The 20,123-nt window shown below is 51.9% G+C and overlaps 1 protein-coding gene across 11 annotated transcripts in view; it reads right to left on the bottom strand.

The window, feature by feature from the left end:
- LOC140398384 (formin-like protein 1) overlaps positions 1-20,123 on the bottom strand; it is a 383,709-nt gene that overhangs the window by 53,927 nt on the left and 309,659 nt on the right. For all 11 annotated transcript variants that reach the window (XR_011937470.1, XR_011937471.1, XR_011937472.1 and 8 more), the window contains 3 exons: positions 16,114-16,316; positions 7,263-7,497; positions 2,534-2,602 (listed from right to left, as the gene is read on the bottom strand). Coding sequence is in view for 8 of the 11 variants with exons in the window: in XM_072487008.1 (XP_072343109.1) it covers positions 2,534-2,602; positions 7,263-7,497; positions 16,114-16,316 (507 nt within the window). In the remaining 3 variants the exon portion in view is untranslated. The remainder of the gene's footprint in view (positions 1-2,533; positions 2,603-7,262; positions 7,498-16,113; positions 16,317-20,123) is intronic.

Below are 20,123 nucleotides of genomic sequence, written 5' to 3'. Positions count from 1 at the left end.
TACATGTCCTGCTGTCTTCAGAGATCTGTGAACATGCACACCAAGGTCCTTTGATCCTCTGCTCTTCCTAGGGTCCAACCATTCATTGAATATTCCTTTGCCTCGTTAGTCCTCCCAAAATGTATTGCCTCACACTTTTCATGGTTAAATTCTATTTTCCACTCTTCTGCCCACCTAAGCAGTCCATCTATATTGTAATCTAAGGCCTTGCTCCTCACTATTTCCCACACCACCAATTTTTGTATCACAAATTTTGGCTTACTTATCATACCTCATACATTCACGTCCAAACCATTAATGTATAGTACAAACAACAAATGACCCAGCACCAATCCTTACGGAACACCACTGCACACAGACTTCCAGTCACAAAAACATCTTTCAAACATCATCCTCTGCCTCCTATCACAAAGCCAGTTTTGGATCCAATTTGCCAAATTGCCCTGGCTCTCTTCTTCATCAGTCTCCCATGTGAGACCTGTCAAAAGCCTGACAGCCTTACTAAAGTCCATATAGACTACATCAACTGCACTCATTTCATCTACACACCTAGTTACCTCCCCAAAATATTCAATCAAATTTGTAAGACACGGTGCATGATTTACCAGCCTCGTCGCAACTGACTTAGTGATGTGACAAAGCCGGTGAATTGTGCGAGAGGTCTCTCACAAGATTCGTGACCCCTGAGATGAGATGCAAGATTCATCCGAACCTCGCGAGATGTCGCGATCTGGATCTCACCTTCACTGGGCGAGGTCCAAATATTCATATTAAAATGAACCTTATGACTCATTTAAATATGGATGCGCCGATTCTCCCAGCGCCCAGGAGCTAACGGCCTCCCCAGTGAGGCCTAAACCGGGCGCCGTTTTGTGCTGGTCCAGACAAAGGTGGACCAGGTCTAATGGTACTTGGGGGTTTTCCCAGACCATTGGCGATCCCTGACTGGTCAGGGACAGGGCTGGGTGGCCTCCTGGCTCTCCCTCTGGCACACGGGCACCGCCAGCCTGGCAACGTGGCATGGTCACCCTGGCACTTCCAGGCTGGTAGGGACACTCCCAGAGTGCCAGGCTGGCAGTGCTGTGGTGTACAAGTGCCAGGGTGGCACTGCCATGGGTCAGGACCTGAGGGAGGCCATGCCCATCTCAGAGGGATGAGGGTGGCATGAAGGGTGGGGAGGGGGTAATGATGGGTGGGTATGAAGGGGCTTCATATAGATTGAGGGGGGGGTTAAGGGTGGGGGTCCTGAAAGAGGTGGCACAAAAAAGGGGAAGTCCTGAAAAGGGGGGTGCGGTGCCATCAGCTTCCCGACAGCAGGAAGTCCTCACTTGGGACGGGTGGGATAATTCCCATGTATGCAGGGGGTAACATCTCTCATGGGTGGGTGGTGTGGGGGACCCTCAAGCTCACTTCGAGATCAGGACACCCTTTCAAAATCGTGGCCCAATCTCTGAGGAACCAATCTGGCCAGCACGTTCAGATACCCAGTGGTGAAAACATTTTGGCGTGGGCTTGACCGAGGAGAAACATCCCCAAGGCCTAAAAAATGTGTGATTGAATAGCGATGTGGTTCCCACCCAAAAGGCCAATGAGAAACATCCTGCCAAACTCGCCCAAAATGACACACCAAAATTCTTTGGTTGAATTCCGCCCATGATCTCCCTTTGACAAAGTCAAACTGACTATCCTTGATTAATCCTTGCCTCTCCAAGTGGAGATTAATTCTGCCCCTCAGAATTTTTTCCAGTCGTTTCCCTATCACTGAAGTTAGACTCACTGACCTGTAATTTCCTTACTTGTCCCTATTTCCCTTCTTGAATAATAGCACACCATTAGCTGTCCTCTAGTCCTCTGGTACCTCTCCTGTGGCCAGAGAAGATTTGAAATTTTTTTATGAGAGCCGCTGCAATCTGCTCCCTTGCCTCCCACAGCAACTTGGGTTACATCTAATCTGGCCCTGTGGATTTATCCACTTTTAGGCCTGCTAAACCTGTTAATACTTCCTCCTTCTCAATGTTAAGTTGTTCAAGTAAATCACAACGCGCCTCCCTGATTTCTATACCTACATCATCCTTCTCTGCAGTGAACACTTTTACTAACATTGGTCAACAGAGGAAAATACATCCCAGTGTTGCTAAAACATTGACCATCACTGAGAGGACATTTGATAGAGATGTTCAAATTCACGAGATGGGCTGATCAGAGTAGATGGGGAGAAACTGTTGCCCGTCGTTTAAGGATCAAGAATGAGAGGGCATCGATTTAAGGTGATTTGCAAAAGAAGCAAATGTGATATGAGAAAGAACTTTTTCACACAACGAGTGGTTCAGGTCTGAAATCATGATGCTCATTTGCAGAGCTGGTGCAGACACGATGGGCCAAATGGATTCTTTTTGCACCATAACAATTCTCTAATTTCCAGTGTCCCACAGTCTGTTTCATTTTTCTTACACTTTACCGTTTACCGGTGCAATCAACTAGGAACTTCCAGTCTCTCCCGACGTGGCTATCATTCACCCCTGAGCCATCTTACCTCCAGAATTCTCTTCAGCTTTACCGATGATTTGATGGACATCGATGCGGCGATGATGGCGTTCAGTTGCTGCAAGAGAGGACGATGAAATCAATCGTTGAGGACTTAAGTGAGTCATAGACAATCCAGATGTCCAGTTTTGCACCATGGAATTCTCGGAGGCAGACATGCTCAGCACAGTCAGACCCGGTAAACAACAGTAAAGATATTGGATTAGCCAGGACTTTATGGATCTTTTATCGTTAGCAGCTTTCTGTTTTAAAAAAAAGCTTTTGATGCTTCAAATTTCTACACAATGGTATATTTTATTTAAATGCATTTCATGGGGTTTACAAAAACTTCTCCCAAAGCAGCCTTTATTTTCAATAAATGTCTCTTTCTAGTGATATATGTCCCTTAACGGACCATTGAATATAGTCAGTCGGAGTCAGAACCAGTGGTTGGGGGGGATGTTGGACCCGGTGCTTGTGTGGGGAGCTTTGTTGGACCTGGTGGGCATGTCAATCCGGGGGGGAGGTGGGCCAGTTCGGGAAGAGGGTCAGCCTGGTATGGGGCTCAGTCCAGGAGATGATCAGCCCGGGATGGGGCCAGTCCAGGAGGGAGGAAGGGAATCAGTCCGGGAGGGGGTTCTGTTCCGGAGGGAGGAAAGGGATCAGTCGGGGAGGGGGTTCAGTCCAGGCGGGAGGAAGGGAATCAGTCCGCGATGGGGTTCAGTCCAGGAATGAGGAAGGGGATCAGTCCGGGAGGGGGTTCAGTCTGGGAGGGAGGAAGGGGATCAGTCCGGGAGGGGGTTCACTCCGGGAGGGACGAAGGGGTTCAGTCCGGGAGGGGGTGCAGTCCGGGAGGGAGGAAGGGGAGCAGTCGGGAGGGGGTTCAGTCCGGGAGGGAGGAAGGGGATCAGTCCGGGAGGGGTTTGAGTCCGGGTGGGAGGAAGGGGATCAGTCCGGGAGGGGGTTCAGCTGGGAGGGAGGAAGGGGATCAGTCCGGGAGGGGGTTCAGTGCAGGAGGGAGGAAGGGGATCGGTCCGGGAGGGGGTTCAGTCCGGGAGGGAGGAAGGGGATCAGTCCGGGAGGGGGTTCAGTCCAGGAGGGGGATCAGTCCGGGAGGGAGGAAGGGGATCAGTCCGGGAGGGGGTTCAGTCCAGGAGGGGGATCAGTCCGGGAGGGGGTTCACTCCGGGATGAGGAAGGGGATCAGTCCGGGAGGGGGTTCAGTCCGGGAGAGGGAACTGTCCGGGAGGGAGAAAGGGGATCAGTCCGGGTGTGGGATTGGTCCGGGAGTGGGTTCAGTCCAGGAGGGGGTTCGGTCTGGAGGGAGGAAGGGGATCAGTCCGGGAGGGGGTTCAGTCCAGGAGGGGGTTCGGTCTGGAGGGAGGAAGGGGATCAGTCCGGGAGGGGGTTCAGTCCAGGAGGGGGATCAGTCCGAGAGGGGGTTTGGTCTGGAGGGAGGAAGGGGATCAGTCCGGGAGGGGGTTCAGTCCAGGAGGGGGATCAGTCCGAGAGGGGGTTCAGTCCGGGAGGGAGGAAGGGGATCAGTCCGGGAGGGGGTTCAGTCTGGGAGGGGGATCAGTCCAGGAAGGGGTGCAGTCCGGGAGGGAGGAAGAGGATCAGTCCAGGAGGGGGTGCAGTCCGGGAGGGAGGAAGGGGATCAGTCCAGGAGGGGGTTCAGTCCGGGAGCGGGTTCAGTCCGGGAGGGGGTGCTGTCCCGGAGGTAGGAAGGGGATCAGTCCGGGAGGGGGTTCAGTCCGGGAGGGAGGAAGGGGATCAGTCCAGGAGGGGGTGCAGTCCGGGAGGGAGGAAGGGGATCAGTCCGGGAGGGGGTTCAGTCCAGGAGGGGGTGCAGTCCGGGAGGGAGGAAGGGGATCAGTCCAGGAGGGGGTGCAGTCCGGGAGGGAGGAAGGGGATCAGTCCAGGAGGGGGTGCACTCCGGGAGGGAGGAAGGGGATCAGTCCAGGAGGGGGTGCAGTCCGGGAGGGAGGAAGGGGATCAGTCCAGGAGGGGGATCAGTCCGGGAGGGGGTTCAGTCCGGGAGGGGGTTCAGTCCGGGAGGGGGTTCAGTCCGGGAGGGGATGCAGTCCCGGAGGTAGGAAGGGGATCAGTCCGGGAGGGGATTCTGTTCTGGAGGGAGTAAGGGGATCAGTCCGGGAGGGTGCTCTGTTCTGGAGGGAGGAAGGGGATGTGTCCGGGAGGGGGTTCAGTCCAGGAGGAGGTTCGGTCTGGAGGGAGGGAGGAGATCAGTCCGGGAGTGGGTTCAGTCCAGGAGGGAGGAAGGGGATCAGTCCGGGAGAGCGTTCTGTCTGTGAGGGGGTTCACTCCGGGATGAGGAAGGGGATCAGTCCGGGAGGCAGTTCAGTCCGGGAGTGGGTTCAGTCCAGGAGGGGGATGAGTCTGGCTGGGGGTTCAGTCCGGGATGGGGCTCAGTCCGGGATGGGGCTCAGTCCGGGATGGGGCTCAGTCCGTGGTGAGGCTCAGTCCGGGATGGGGCTCAGTCCGGGATGGGGCTCAGTCCGGGATGGGGCTCAGTCCGGGGTGAGGCTCAGTCCGGGATGGGGCTCAGTCCGGGATGGGGCTCAGTCCGGGATGGGGCTCAGTCCGGGATGGGACTCAGTCCGGTATGGGGCTCAGTCCGGGGTGAGGCTCAGTCCGGGATGGGGCTCAGTCCGGGAAGGGGGGGGCGGAGTTACTCTGGAGTTGGAAGGTTTTTTTCCTTCTTACCCTTTCAGAATAACTATCAGGGTAAAACTGGCAGAACCATCCGAAGTTAGCGATTTAAATCACTTCTGTTGGATGGTTCCCAAGCCAGCGCAATTGACCAGAGGAAGTTAGCTCTTCTGGGCAATTGCTGGGCAAACCCTTATGTGCGAACTTCCTTGAGGGATTTCGGGCACATCATAGAGGTATCCCCTAAATGCGAAGCTGGGGAACCCGGACGTTATGGGCAAATATGAGTGGGACCTGCACTCAAATTATTCCCGCTTGGTTGATCCACATCTGTACACCTCCAATAGGTGACGTACAGACAGATAGCCCATCACAGTCAAACCGAATACTCCCTTTAGCAGTGGATATAGCAATGGAATGAGAACACTGGCAAATCCAAATAAAATGTGTGCCCTTCTAAAACCCTAATAGGATTACAAAGCATTTACAGCACAGAAAGAGGCCATTCAGCCCAGCTGGTGATGTGGGGATCATGCCGCACACTTCCTGGTCTTATGTTGGTGACTCTTCAGGGCCTTGTGAGGGATTTCTTTTCACAGCAACCTGAAACAGCAGAACAGGAGGGGCTGGGAACTCCTTACACATTAATGGTGCGAGAGGGTGTGCACTTGTCCCCAATGTCCATTCACTAAGGCAAGAACTGTCTAAATCCCAGGTTAACTGTTCATTTCGGCATTGCTGCACTTTTGTATCTATAGGACTGGGATAAATGGGGTTGAAGTCATAATTCCCACAGTTGGATACCCACTTCTTTGAAAGGATATACTGGCCTTGGAGGAAGGGCAAATGGAAATTTGCCAGAATGATACCTGGACATCAAGGGTTAAATTATGTGAAGATGCTGCACAAACTGTGGTTGTATTCCCCAGAATGTAGAGAGTTAAAGGGTTACTTGATTGAAGCTTTCAAGATATTAAGGGATACAAACAGCGAGGGAGAAATTATTTCACTGATTGGGGAGTTTACGGCCAGGGTTTCTGACCCCGCTGCAGGGATTGCGGCTGGCCCGCCAGAAGTCCATTGACTTTCGGTGGGTCCGGATAACTTCGACCTCGTACTTTGGGGCACAGCGTGCAGAATTGGAACCACATCTATCGGGAATGAAATTAGGAAAAACTCTCATGTTTGGAAAATATGGAACTTTCCACCACAATTGGCAGTTGGTGCGAGATTAATTGGTCATTTTAAATGTTAGGTTGACAGACTACTTGGGTGACTGACTGTGCGGAGTCCGCACATTCTCGCCGTGTCTTTGTGGGTTTCCTCCGGATGCTCCAATTTCCTCCCACAGTCCAAAGATGTGCAGGTTAGGAGGATTGGCCATTCTAAAATTGCTCCTTAGTGTCCAAAGATGTGAAGATTGCAGGTTCTCCCTTTGTCTGAGTGGGTTTCCTCGCACAGTCCAAAGATGTGCAGATTAGGTGTATTGGCCATGCTAAATTGCCCCTTTGTGTCCAAAGATATGCAGGTTAGGTATATTGGCCATGCTAAATTGCCCCTTAGTGTCCAAAGACGTGCATGTTAGGTTATAGGGTCGCAGGATTGAGAAGGGGCGAGGGCCTAGGTAGAGTGCTCTTTTGGAGGGTAGATGCAGACTCGATGGACCAAATGGCCTCTTACTGCATTGTAGGGATTCTTTTTTTTTCTGTTAAAATTGCCAATTAAGGGGCAACTTAACGTGGCCAATCCACCTACGCTGCACATCTTTGATTTGTGGGGATGAGACCCACGCAAACACGGGGAGAATGTGCAAAACTCCACACAGACAGTGATCCGGGTCCTCGGCGCCATGAGGCAGCAGTGCTAACCACTGCGCCATCGTGCTGCCCTCAATGTAGAGATTCTATGTTAACTAAACTCATTCAGGCAAATGGGTAAAAGGCAGCTATATCGGGTTAGCTCAAAGACGAGTCATAATCTCACTGAATGGTGGAACAGGGTCGAGGGTCTAAAGGGCCTCCTCCTGTTCCCAAGCCCTATGACCGTCAGGGTAGTTACTGAGCTGCTTACCGGCGTCAGCAGCTGAATGCTGTCACTGAAGTTGCCCATGAAGATGATGATGTTCAACCGCTGTGAGAGTTGTGGGATCTTGCAGAATTTGATCATGAAGCGATCCTCTTCACCCAGTTCCTCCAATGGTTTCTTGTCGTTCTCGTACTGTTGCAGGACCTTCCGTTCATAATCGGTTGGTACGAAACGAGTCAGAAGCTCGATGAAATCCAGATTGAGCAACTGCAGGTCAAAGCTAAGCCGTGTGGTAATGAAAAATTACAGATATGTTAGTCACAAACATATGGTTAAGTATAAGTTTGATCAGTTTAAGGAGAATGAGGATAAGGATAAGATGGAGGAAAGGGGACATCTTTCCTCCCAGAGGGTCTGAGACTGTGGCACCCTCTTCCCCAGGGAGCAGTAGAGGCAGGGTCATTGAATATTTTTAAGGCAGATGTAAATAGATTCTTGAATAACAAGGGAGTCAAAGGTTATTGGGGATAAGCAGGAAGGTGGCTTTGAGACCACAATCACATACACCAATACCTTATTGAATGGTGGAGCAGGCATAAGCGGCCGAATGGCCTTCTGCTCCCTTAGAATCTCTACATAAGACAATAAGACCATAAGACATAGGAGCAGAATTAGGCCACTCGGCCCATCGAGTCTGCTCCACCATTCAATCATGGCTGATATTTTCCATCCCTTCTCCCCATAACCCCTGATCCCCTTATTAATCAAGAACGTATCTCTGTCTTAAAGACACTCAGTGATTTGGCCTCCACAGCCTTCTGCCGCAAAGAGTTCCCCAGATTCACCACCCTCTGGCTGAACAAATTCCTCCTCATTTCTGTTTTTTCAAAAAAATAATTTTTATTAAAGGTTTTCAAAAATATCAATAACGAAATGAAAAAAGGAACCCAACAGGGTTAAGTACAAAACACAATCTAGAAAAGCAACCCCCCATACCCGTCCCCCGTACGTAAATAATAAATTAACATTAACACCCCGACTTAACACAACAGGTATATACAACCCCTCAGACCCTTCAGTGTAAATAACAAAAACAATAATAAAGTAACCCCCCCACCCCGGAAGCTGCTGCTGCCATTGACCAATGTCTATCGTTCTGCCAGGAAGTCTAAGAACGGTTGCCACCGCTTAAAGAACCCTTGTACCGACCCTCTCAAGGCGAATTTCACCCTCTCCAATTTAATGAACCCATATCGCTGATCCAGGATTCCACGCTTGGGGGCCTCGCATCTTTCCACTGAAGGAGAATCCTTCGCCGGGCTACCAGGGACGCAAAGGCCAGAATTCCGGCCTCTTTCACCTCCTGCACTCCCGGCTCCTCTGCCACCCCAAATATTGCGAGCCCCAGCCCGGTTTGACCCTGGATCCTACCACCCTCGACACCGTCCTCGCTACGCCCTTCCAAAATGCCTCCAGCACTGGGCATGTTCAGAACATATGGGTGTGATTTGCTGGGCTCCCTGAGCACCTAACACACCTGTCCTCACCCCCCAAAAACGTGCTCATCCATGTCCCGGTCATGTGTGCCCTGTGCAGCACCTTAAACTGTATGCGGCTGAGCCTCGCGCACGATGAGGAAGAGTTCACCCTCCCTAGGGCATCTGCCCATGTCCCTTCCTCAATCTCCTCGCCCAACTCCTCCGCCCACTTACCTTTCACCTCCACCACCGAGGCCTCCTCCTCCTCCTGCATCACCTGGTAAGTTTCCGAAATCTTCCCCGCTCTCACGCACCCCCCCGAGAGCATCCTGTCCTGTACTGTGTGCGGCAGTAGCCGCGGGAATTCCACCACCTGCCGTCTGGCAAACGCCCTTACCTGTAAGTACCTGAAGGTGTTCCCGGGGGGGGGGGGGGGGGGGGGAGCCCGTACTTCTCCTCCAGCTCACCCAGGCTCGCAAACTTCCCATCCACAAACAGGTCCCCCAACTTTCGTATCCCTGCCCTGTGCCACCCCGAAAACTCTCCACCTGTTCTTCCTGGGGTGAACCGGTGGTTCCCCTGTATGGGGTCCACGCCGAGGCCCCATCTTCCCCCCTGTGCCTCCTCCACTGCCCGCAGATTTTGAGGGCAGCCACCACCACCGGGCTCGTGGTATACCTCCTTGGAAGGAGCGGCAGCGGCGCCGTTGCCAGCGCCCCCAGACACGTACCCACACAAGATGCCGTCTCCAGCAGCCCCCTCCATCACCCACTTGCACACCATCGTCGCATTGGCGGCCCAGTAGTACCCACAGAGGTTGGGCAGCGCCAGTCCCCCCCCTATCTCTACTCCACTCCAGGAACACCCTTCTCACCCTCGGAGTCCCTCGCGCCCACACAAACCCCATTATACTCCTGTTAACCCGCCTGAAATAAGCCTTCGGGATAAACACGGGAAGGCACTGGAACAGGAACAAAAACCTTGGGAGCACCGTCATTTTGATTGACTGCACCCTACCCGCCAAGGACAGCGGCAACGCGTCCCACCTCTTGAACTCCTCCTCCATTTGCTCCACCAGCCTTGTAAAATTAAGCCTATGCAGGGCCCCCCAGCTCCTGGCCACCTGGACCCCCAAATACCTGAAACTCCTCTCTGCCTTTTTTAGTGGGAGCTCACCAATCCCCCTCTCCTGGTCCCCTGGATGAACCACGAACAGCTCGCTCTTCCCCATGTTGAGCTTGTACCCCGAAAAGTCCCCGAATTCCCTAAGAATCCTCAGTACCTCCGGCATTCCTCCCACCGGGTCTCCCACATACAGCAGCAGGTCGTCCGCATAAAGTGACACCCTATGCTCCTCCCCACCCCGCACCAACCCCCTCCAGTTCCTTGACTCCCTCAGTGCCATAGCCAGGGGTTCAATCGCCAGTGCGAAGAGCAGGGGGGACAAGGGAAAGTACAACCGAAAGTACTCGGACCTCCTCCTGTTTGTGGCCACACTCACCATCGGGACCTCATACAACAGCCTAACCCACCTGACAAACCCCTCCCCAAACCCGAACCTCTTCAGCACCTCCCACAGGTACCCCCACTCTACCCTATCGAAGGCTTTCTCAGCGTCCATCGCCACCACTATCTCCGCCTCCCCCTCCCTCGCCGGCATCGTGATAACGTTCAAAAGCCTCCGCACATTCGCGTTCAACTGTCTCCCCTTCACAAACCCCGCCTGGTCTTCATGGATGATCTGCGGCACACAATCATCAATCCTCGTGGCTAAGACCTTCGCCAGCACCTTGGCATCTACATTTAGCAAGGAAATCGGCCTGTAAGACCCACATTGCAGGGGATCCTTGTCCCGCTTCAGGATCAAGGAGATCAGTGCCCGGGACATCATCGGGGGCAAAGCCCCCTCCTCCCTTGCCTCATTAAAGGTCCTGACTAACAGCGGGCCCAACAGGTCCATATATTTTTTATAGAATCTGACCGGGAAACCGTCCGGCCCTGGTGCCTTCCCCGCCTGCATGCTTCCTATCCCTTTGATCAGCTCCTCCAGCCCAATTGGGGCTCCCAATCCTGCCACCAGTCCCTCTTCCACCTTTGGAAACCTCAATTGGTCCAGGAAGCGGCCCATCCCTCCCTCCTCCCGTGGGGGCTCGGATCGGTACAATTCCTCATAAAAGTCCCTGAAGACCCCATTGATGCCAACCCCACTCCGCACCGCACTCCCTCCCCTGTCCTTAACTCCCCCGATCTCCTTAGCTGCATCCCGCTTCTGAAGCTGGTGCGCCAGGATCCGGCTTGCCTTTTCCCCATACTCGTAAATCGCCCCCTGGGCCTTCCTCCACCGCACCTCCGCCTTCCTGGTGGTCACCAGGTCGAATTCGGCCTGGAGGCTACGCCTCTTCCTCGGGCACCTCTGCATACCTCCTGTCTACCCTCACCATCCCCCCCACCAGCCTCTCCCTCTCCCCCCGCTCCTTGTGGGCCCAAATGGAGATCAGCTCTCCCCTCACCACCACCTTCAGTGCCTCCCATACCATCCCCACTCGGACCTCCCCGTTGTCGTTGGTCTCTAAGTACCTCTCTATACTTCCTCGGACCCGCTCGCTCACCTCCTCGTCCGCCAGCAGCCCCACCTGCAACGCCACAGCGGGCGCTGGTCCCTCTCCTCCCCCATCTCCAAGTCCACCCAATGCGGGGCGTGGTCCGAAATGGCTATTGCTGAATACTCGGTATCCTCTACTCTCGCTATCAGTGCCCTACTCAAGATGAAAAAGTCGATTCGGGAATAAGCCTTATGGACATGTGAGAAGAATGAAAATTCCCTAGCCCCCGGCCTTGCAAATCTCCAAGGGTCCACCCCTCCCATCTGGTCCATAAATCCCCTCAGCACTCTAGCCGCCGCCGGGTTCCTACCCGTCCTAGACCTGGAGCGATCCAGTGCCGGATCCAGCACCATGTTCAAGTCTCTCCCCATTATCAGGCCCCCCACTTCCAAGTCTGGGATCCGACCCAACATACGCCGCATAAAACCCGCATCGTCCCAGTTCGGGACATACACATTGACAAGTACCACCCTCTCTCCCTGCAACTTACCATTATGTACCTGCCACCATTATCTGCCACAATGCTCGACGCCTCGAATAACACCTTCTTTCCCACCAAGATCGCCACCCCTCGATTTTTGGCATCCAGCCCTGAGTGAAACACCTGACCTACCCACCCTTTCCTCAATCTTACCTGGTCTGCCACCTTCAGGTGTGTCTCCTGAAGCATAACCACATCTGCCTTCAGCCCCTTCAGGTGCGCGAACACGCGGGCCCGCTTAGCCGGCCCATTCAGTCCCCTTACATTCCAGGGTATCAGCCGGATCAGGGGGCTACCCGCCCCCCTCCCCCGCCGACTAGCCATGACCCCTCCTCGGCCAGCCATGCGCCCGCACCCCACACCCGGCCCATTCCCCACAGCGGCATACCCCCGTCTCGACCCCTCCCACTTGCTCCAGCTCCTCCTTGACCATAGCAGCAGCAACTCGATTCCCCCCCACCGAACCCCCCACCCCCCACCCGGCTAGGACCCATCCTAGCTGATTTACTCCCCCCATTGCACTTCCGCAAGTCAGCTGACTCCTGCTGACCCCGGCCACTCCCGCCTCTCCTTCAACTCCTCCCATTGTGTGGCACACCCTCCTCTCCCGTCCCCATCCATAGGCTCTCCCCTCCCCCTTCCATCCTAAGCGCGGGAAACAACCCTCACATCCCTGCCCCGGCCCCGCCCCCTCCAGTCTTCAGCGCGGGAAAAAGCCCGCGCTTTCCACCTACCAGGCCCCGCCACCTCTGACTCAGCTCCTTTTACAGGCCCGGTCTCCTCACCCCTGACTCGGGCCTCCCCCCGCCCGCGGGGTCCCATCTCACCGCCGTCCACCCCCCCTGTTCCGTTTACCTACCCCCCTCCAAGAGCCCCCCCCGACCAACCCAACCAAAACACAGCCCAACCCGCCCCAGCCACCCTCACCGACCTGAAAGAGAAAAACACAGAGAAAAAGAAACCAGGAGCAATACAAAGGCCACCCCCTCGAAACAGAAATAAATATAGCATATCAACCGCAGTCCCCAATCGCCAGTCCCGACCCTCAGTTTGTGTCCAGCTTCTCGGCCTGAACAAAGGCCCACGCCTCCTCCGGAGACTCAAAATAATGGTGCCGGTCCTTGTAGGTAACCCACACCGGCTGCAACATGCCAAACTTCACCCTCTTCCTGTGCAGCACCGCCTTCGCTCGATTGTACCCGGCCCTCCTCTTCACCACCTCCGCACTCCAGTCCTGGTATATCCGAACCTCCGCGTTCTCCCACCTGCTGCTCCTCTCCTTCTTGGCCCACCTGAGCACACACTCCCGATCGACGAACTGATGGAACCGCACCAGCACTGCCTGCGGAGGCTCGTTAGCCTTGGGCCTCCTCACCAGCACTCTATGGACCCCTTCCAGCTCCAGGGGCCCCTGGAAGGACCCCGCTCCCATCAGCGAGTTCAACATGGTGACCACATAGGCCCCCATGTCTGGCCCCTCCAGCCTCTCCGGGAGGCCCAGAATCCGCAGATTCTTCCGCCTCGACCGATTCTCCATCTCCTCGAACCGCTCCTGCCATTTCTTGTGGAGCGCCTCGTGCGCCTCCACCTTTACCGCCAGGCCAAAGATCTCATCCTCATTATCAGAGATCTTTTGTCGAGCCTCGCGGATCGCCACCCCCTGGGCCTTTTGTGTCTCCAGCAGCTTATCAATAGAAGCCTTCATTGGCTCTAGCAGGTCCGTTTTAATCTCTCTGAAGCAGCGCTGGATACCCTCCTGCTGCTCCTCCGCCCACTGCAATCACGCTGCCTGGTCTCCGCCCGCCGCCATTTTGTCCTTCTTCCCTCGCATCTTCTTCGGGTCCACCACCACCTTTTTTGTCGCCCCGCTCCTAGTTGGAGCCATATACTGACGGGGAGCTGTTATAGACTCCTTCCCGCACCGGGAAACGTCGGAAAAGTGCCGTTGGGGGCCCTGAAAAGAGCCCAAAAGTCCGTTTTTGCGGGAGCCGCCGAATGTGCGACTTAGCTCCGCATAGCCGCAACCGGAAGTCTCATCTCTGTTTTAAAGTATCATCCCTTTAGTCTGAGATGGTATCCTCTGGTTCTAGTTTCTCCTACAAGTGGAAACATCCTCTCCACATCCACTCTATCCAGGCCTCGCAGTATCCTGTAAGTTTCAATAGGATCCCCCTCATCCTTCTAAACTCCAACAAGTACAGACCCAGAGTCCTCAACTGTTCCTCATACGACAAGTTCTTCATTCCAGGGATCATTCTTGATCATCCTCTGGACCCTTTCCAAGGCCAGCACATCCTTCCTTAGATACGGGGCCCAAAACTGCACACAATACTCCAAATGGGGTCTGACCAGAGCCTTATACAGCCTTAGAAGTCCATCCCTGATCTTGTATTCTAGCCCTCTTGACATGAATGCTAACATTGCATTTGCCTTCTTCACTGCCGACTGAACCTGCCCGTTAACCTTAAGAGAATCGTGAACAAGGACTCCCAAGTCCCTTTGTGCTTCTGATTTCTTAAGCTTTTCCCATTTAGAAAATAGTCTGTGCCTAAATTCCTCCTTCCAAAGTGCATAACCTCACACTTTTCCACATTGTATTTCATTTGCCACTTCATTGCCCACTCTCCTAGCTTGTCCAAATCCTTCTGCAGCCCCCTTGCTTCCTCAATACTATCTGTCCCTCTACAGGTCTTTGTATCATCTGCAAACTTTGCAACAGTGCCTTCAGTTCCTTCTTCCAGATCATTAATGTGTATTGTGAAAAGTTGTGGTCCCAGCACCGACCCCTGAGGCACACGACTAGTCATTGGCTGCCATTCTGAATAAGACCCCTTTATCCCCACTCTCTGCCGTCTGCCAGTCAGTTAATCCTCTATCCATGCCAGGAACTTACCCTTAACACCATGGGCTCTTAACTTATTTAACAGACTCTTATGCGGCACCTTGTCAAAGGCCTTCTGTAAATCTAAATAAATCACATCCACTGATTTTCCTTTGTCTCACTTCCTTGTTACTTCCTCAAAGAACACTAACAGATTTGTCAGACATGGCCTCCCTTAGACAAAGCCGTGCTGACTCAGTCCTATTTTACCATGCACTTCCAAGTACTTTGCAATCTCATCTTTAATAACAGACTCTAAAATATTACCAATGACCGAAATCAGTCATAGATTATCATAGAATTTACAGCGCAGAAGGAGGCCATTCAGCCCATTGAGTCTGCGCCGGCTCTTGGAAAGAGCACCCTACCCAAGGTCAACACCTCTATCCTATCCCCATAACCCAGTAACCCCACCCAACACTAAGGGCAATTTTGGACACTAAGGGCAATTTATCATGGCCAATCCACCTACCTGCACATCTTTGGACTGTGGGAGGAAACCGGAACACCTGGAGAAAACCCACGCACACACGGGGAGGATGTGCAGACTCCGCACAGACAGTGACCCAAGCCAGAATTGAACCTGGGACCCTGGAGCTGTGAAGCAATTGTGCTATCCACAATGCTACCGTGCTGCCCAGTCAGGCTAACTGGCTTATAATTTTGCCTTACAGTGCAGAAGGAGGCCATTTGGCCCATCAAGTCTGCACCAGTCCTCTGAAAGGGCACCCTACCTAGGCCCACTTGCCTGCCCTCTCCCCATAACCCCCCCAATCCTGCACATTTTTGGAAACTAAGGGGCAATTTAGCATGGCTAATCCACCTAACCTGCACACCTTTGGACTGTGGGAGGAAACCGGAGCACCCTGAGGAAATCCACGCAGACACGCACCTACACTGGCTCAGAAACAAATTGGTTTGCATTCTTGCAAGCGGAGAACATAGGCATGGGTCATGTGCCCAGCTTCCTGTGCCCAACTAAAACATTCACGGGATGGTGTGACGATTTGCCTTCACATCCACCCCAACTTACACTGACATGATGCTACTGGCTATCTTCAGGATGTAACTCTTCAAGAGGTCTAGGCTACTTCCTTGACCTGGAACGCCCAGGGTTCACATACATCTTGTGGAGGCTATAATGTCTCATCCAAGCCCCACTATAACACCAGATCCCACTTCTACGCTCAGGATCCAGTAACTCCTGTCTTATGAAGTCCTTGCTATCCAATCGGCTCACCGGGCAGTGACTCTCTGAGGGGCAGGCAGATCTCTCATCCCTTCAAGGCAATCAAGAAGCCCAAAGGAAACACTGCATAATGGCATAACTACCTCCCTGACAGCCCACCGCCAAAACTCAGCAGCCACCACCCCCCCCCCCCCCCCCAACACTCCCATCCCTGCATCTCACCTGTTTTTTGTCCATTCACCCAATCATCACAAATTGACTCACTTGTCAATGGCCTTGCAGATGTCATTCGAGTTCAGGCCTCCTTTCCGTAGGGTGATGGCCAGATTCTTTGCTCGGTTCGACTCAATCAGAGACACCTTACTGACTGCCTTTTGAGTAACCTTCACTTTCAAGGTGCTGATATTCGCTGATGAGCCCTGAGCCTTGGTTTTAAAACGCTCCTCAAACTCGGACATGTTGAGCTCCTGGAGAAACAATAATCAGGGTAAGCAGCAGAACCAAAGGCCAGCTAATCCATTTGGAATTCTATTACTGCTACTTAATAACAATCGGGCTTCCATAATTTTGTTTAATGAAGTATCCTCCAATGGGACAGGGTGCCGTGGGGATGTAAGGATTTCTTTTGACAGATACATCCTGTATTGATTTTGTGCCATTGTGCGTCAGCCAGTATTGTTTTAATGATCAATACTGTCACTGGGTCAAAATCCTCAAACTCCCTTCCTAACAGCATTATGGGCGTAGCTACACCAGATGGACTTCAGCGGACCAGCAAAGCAGCTGACCAACACCTTCTCAAGGTGGGCAACAAATGCTGGATTTGCCAATGATGCCCAAATAACATTAAAACAAATTTTTAAAAAAGCTCAGAGCATGGGCACTGAAAATCCAGATCAAGGAACCGGGACACCCGGAGGAAACCCATACAGACGCAGGGAGAACGTGCAGACTCCGCACAGACAGTGACCCAAGCCGGGAATCGTTCCTGGGACCCTGGCGCTGTGAAGCAAAAGACCCTCCACCCATCATACCCTTTTCATCCTCCAATTACTCCCTATGCCCCATCCATGTCACCTCATGTCCCCTACTTCCCTGCTATGTCCCCTCACCCTCCCTCACCCCCCCGTGCCAGGCTCTGCCCTTCCACCCACACCCTATGTCCCCTGAATTCCTCTATGCCAGGATCTGGCACTTTGGGCCTATTGACCCACTGGACACTTTATATAACCAATGTTCACCAGAGTGTGAAATGGAATGTGAAAAAAAGCTCTGCAAAAATGTAATCCTTTGATCACTGTCCCGTATGCTTTAGAAAATTGTCTGAAGTACAAGCTAATAAAAGTGTCAATAACAAGGCCCTTTGAAAATGAAAAATGAATGAAAATCGCTTATTGTCACAAGTAGGCTTCAAATGACGTTACTGTGAAAAGCCCCAGTCGCCACATTCCGGCGCCTGTTCGGGGAGGCTGGTACGGGAATTGAACCGTGCTGCTGGCCGGCCTTGGTCTGCTTTCAAAGCCAGCTATTTAGCCCTGTGCTGAACAGCCCCTAACACTTCAACACTCAGAACACTCAGTGATCATAATATGGTCGAATTCAATCTCCAATTTGAAAGAAAGAAGGTAGAATCAGATGTAAAGGTGTTACAGTTAAATAAAGGTAACTACAGGGGCATGAGGGAGGAACTGACGAAAATCGACTGGGAGTAGAGCCTAGTGGGAAAGACAGTAGAACAGCAATGGCAGGAGTTTCTGGGAGTAATTGAGGACACAGTACAGTGGTTCATCCCAAAGAAAAGAAAGGTTATCAGAGGGGGGGGATTAGGCAGCCATGGCTGACAAAGGAAGTTAGGGAATGCATCAAAGCAAAAGAAAAAGCCTATAATGTGGCAAAGAGTAGTGGGAAGTCAGAAGATTGGGAAGGCTACAAAAACAAACAGAGGATAACAAAGAGAGAGATAAGGAAAGAGAGGATCAAATTTGAAGGTAGGCTAGCCAGTAACATTAGGAATGATAGTAAAAGTTTCTTTAAATACATTAAAAACAAACGGGAGGCAAAAGTTGACATTGGGCCGCTCCAAAATGACGCTGGTAATTTTGTGATGGGAGACAAGGAAATAGCTGAGGAACTGAATAAGTACTTTGCGTCAGTCTTCACAGTAGAAGACATGAGTAATATCCCAACAATTCCGGAGAGTCAGGGGGCAGAGTTGAATATGGTAGCCATCACAAAGGAGAAAGTGCTAGAGAAACTAAGAGGTCTAAAAATTGATAAATCTCCGGGCCCAGATGGGCTACATTCTAAAGTTCTAAAGGAGATAGCTGAAGAAATAGTGGAGGCGTTAGTTATGATCTTTCAAAAGTCACAGGAGTCAGGGAAAGTCCCAGAGGATTGGAAAATCGCTGTTGTAACCCCCCTGTTCAAGAAAGGAACAAGGAAAAAGATGGAAAATTATAGGCCAATTAGCCTAACCTCGGTTGTTGGCAAGATTCTAGAATCCATTGTTAAGGATGAGATTTCTAAATTCTTGGAAGTGCAGGGTCGGATTAGGACAAGTCAGCATGGATTTAGTAAGGGGAGGTCGTGCCTGACAAACCTGTTAGAGTTCTTTGAAGAGATAACAAATAGGTTAGACCAAGGAGAGCCAATGGATGTTATCTATCTTGACTTCAAAAGGCCTTTGGTAAGGTGCCTCACGGGAGACTGCTGAGTAATATAAGGGCCCATGGTATTCGCGGCAAGGTACTAACATGGATTGACGATTGGCTGTCAGGCAGAAGGCAGAGAGTTGGGATAAAAGGTTCTTTATCAGAATGGCAACCAGTGACGAGTGGTGTCCCGCAGGGTTCAGTGTTGGGGCCACAGCTGTTCTCTTTATATATTGACGATCTAGATGACGGGACTGAGGGCATTCTGGCTAAGTTTGCCGATGATACAAAGATAGGTGGAGGGGCAGGTAGTATGCAGGAGGTGGGGAGGCTGCAGAAAGATTTAGACAGTTTAGGAGAGTGGTCCAAGAAATAGCTGATGAAATTCCACATGGGCAAGTGCGAGGTCTTGCACTTTGGAAAAAAGAATAGAGGCGTGGACTATTTTCTAAACGGTGACAAAATTCATAATGCTGAAGTGCAAAGGGACTTGGGAGTCCTAGTCCAGGATTCTCTAAAGGTAAACTTGCAGGTTGAGTCCGTAATTAAGAAAGCAAATGCAATGTTGTCATTCATCTCAAGAGGCTTGGAATATAAAAGCAGGGATGTACTTCTGAAGCTTTATAAAGCATTAGTTAGGCCCCATTTAGAATACTGTGAGCAATTTTGGGCCCCACACCTCAGGAAGGACATACTGGCACTGGAGCGGGTCCAGCGGAGATTCACACGGATGATCCCAGGAATGGTAGGCCTAACATACGATGAACGTCTGAGGATCCTGGGATTATATTCATTGGAGTTTAGGAGGTTGAGGGGAGATCTAACAGAAACTTACAAGATAATGAATGGCTTAGATAGGGTGGATGTAGGGAAGTTGTTTCCATTAGCAGGGGAGACTAGGACCCGGGGGCACAGCCTTAGAATAAAAGGGAGTCACTTTAGAACAGAGATGAGGAGAAATTTCTTCAGCCAGAGAGTGGTGGGTCTGTGGAATTCATTGCCACAGAGGGCGGTGGAGGCCGGGACGTTGAGTGTCTTTAAGACAGAAGTTGATAAATTCTTGATTTCTCGAGGAATTAAGGGCTATGGAGAGAGAGCGGGTAAATGGAGTTGAAATCAGCCATGATTGAATGGTGGAGTGGACTCGATGGGCCGAATGGCCTTACTTCCGCTCCTATGTCTTATGGTCTTATACACTTGAAACCACTTATTTGTCTCACCAACCATTCTGAAATTGATTGCAGAGATCACAGAACCTGAGCTGTCAATCAATCAATGTTTCCTCTGGGGAGCTGGTGTTCTATATTGTAATAGCTGACTAGACTCTCAGCCAAGTGTACATAATGAGGCTTGATTTAGAGCCCAGACATCGAGAACAACTTTGTAACTATTTTGTAATTCTGCTTTTTATAGTTGTGACATTGCATTATATAAAGGTATTTTCGTTTCTCACCTCCCCCAACAGTGATGGTTACAATGTCAATAAATGCAGCAGCCATTTTAACCCAGAAATAGGAAATGAGATGAAAAAGCATTCAATGTTTTCTGGTGCTTCTGACTGCTACAGGGGTTCTGACCAAGAACAATTTACTGCTCACTTTTGAATATTGTCATGGGGGGCGA

The sequence above is a fragment of the Scyliorhinus torazame genome, chromosome 21 (assembly GCF_047496885.1).
Source record: "Scyliorhinus torazame isolate Kashiwa2021f chromosome 21, sScyTor2.1, whole genome shotgun sequence".
Classification (NCBI taxonomy): Eukaryota; Metazoa; Chordata; class Chondrichthyes; order Carcharhiniformes; family Scyliorhinidae; genus Scyliorhinus; species Scyliorhinus torazame.
Note: the sequence above shows the minus strand (reverse complement) of the source record. Positions and strands in the feature narration are given on the sequence as shown.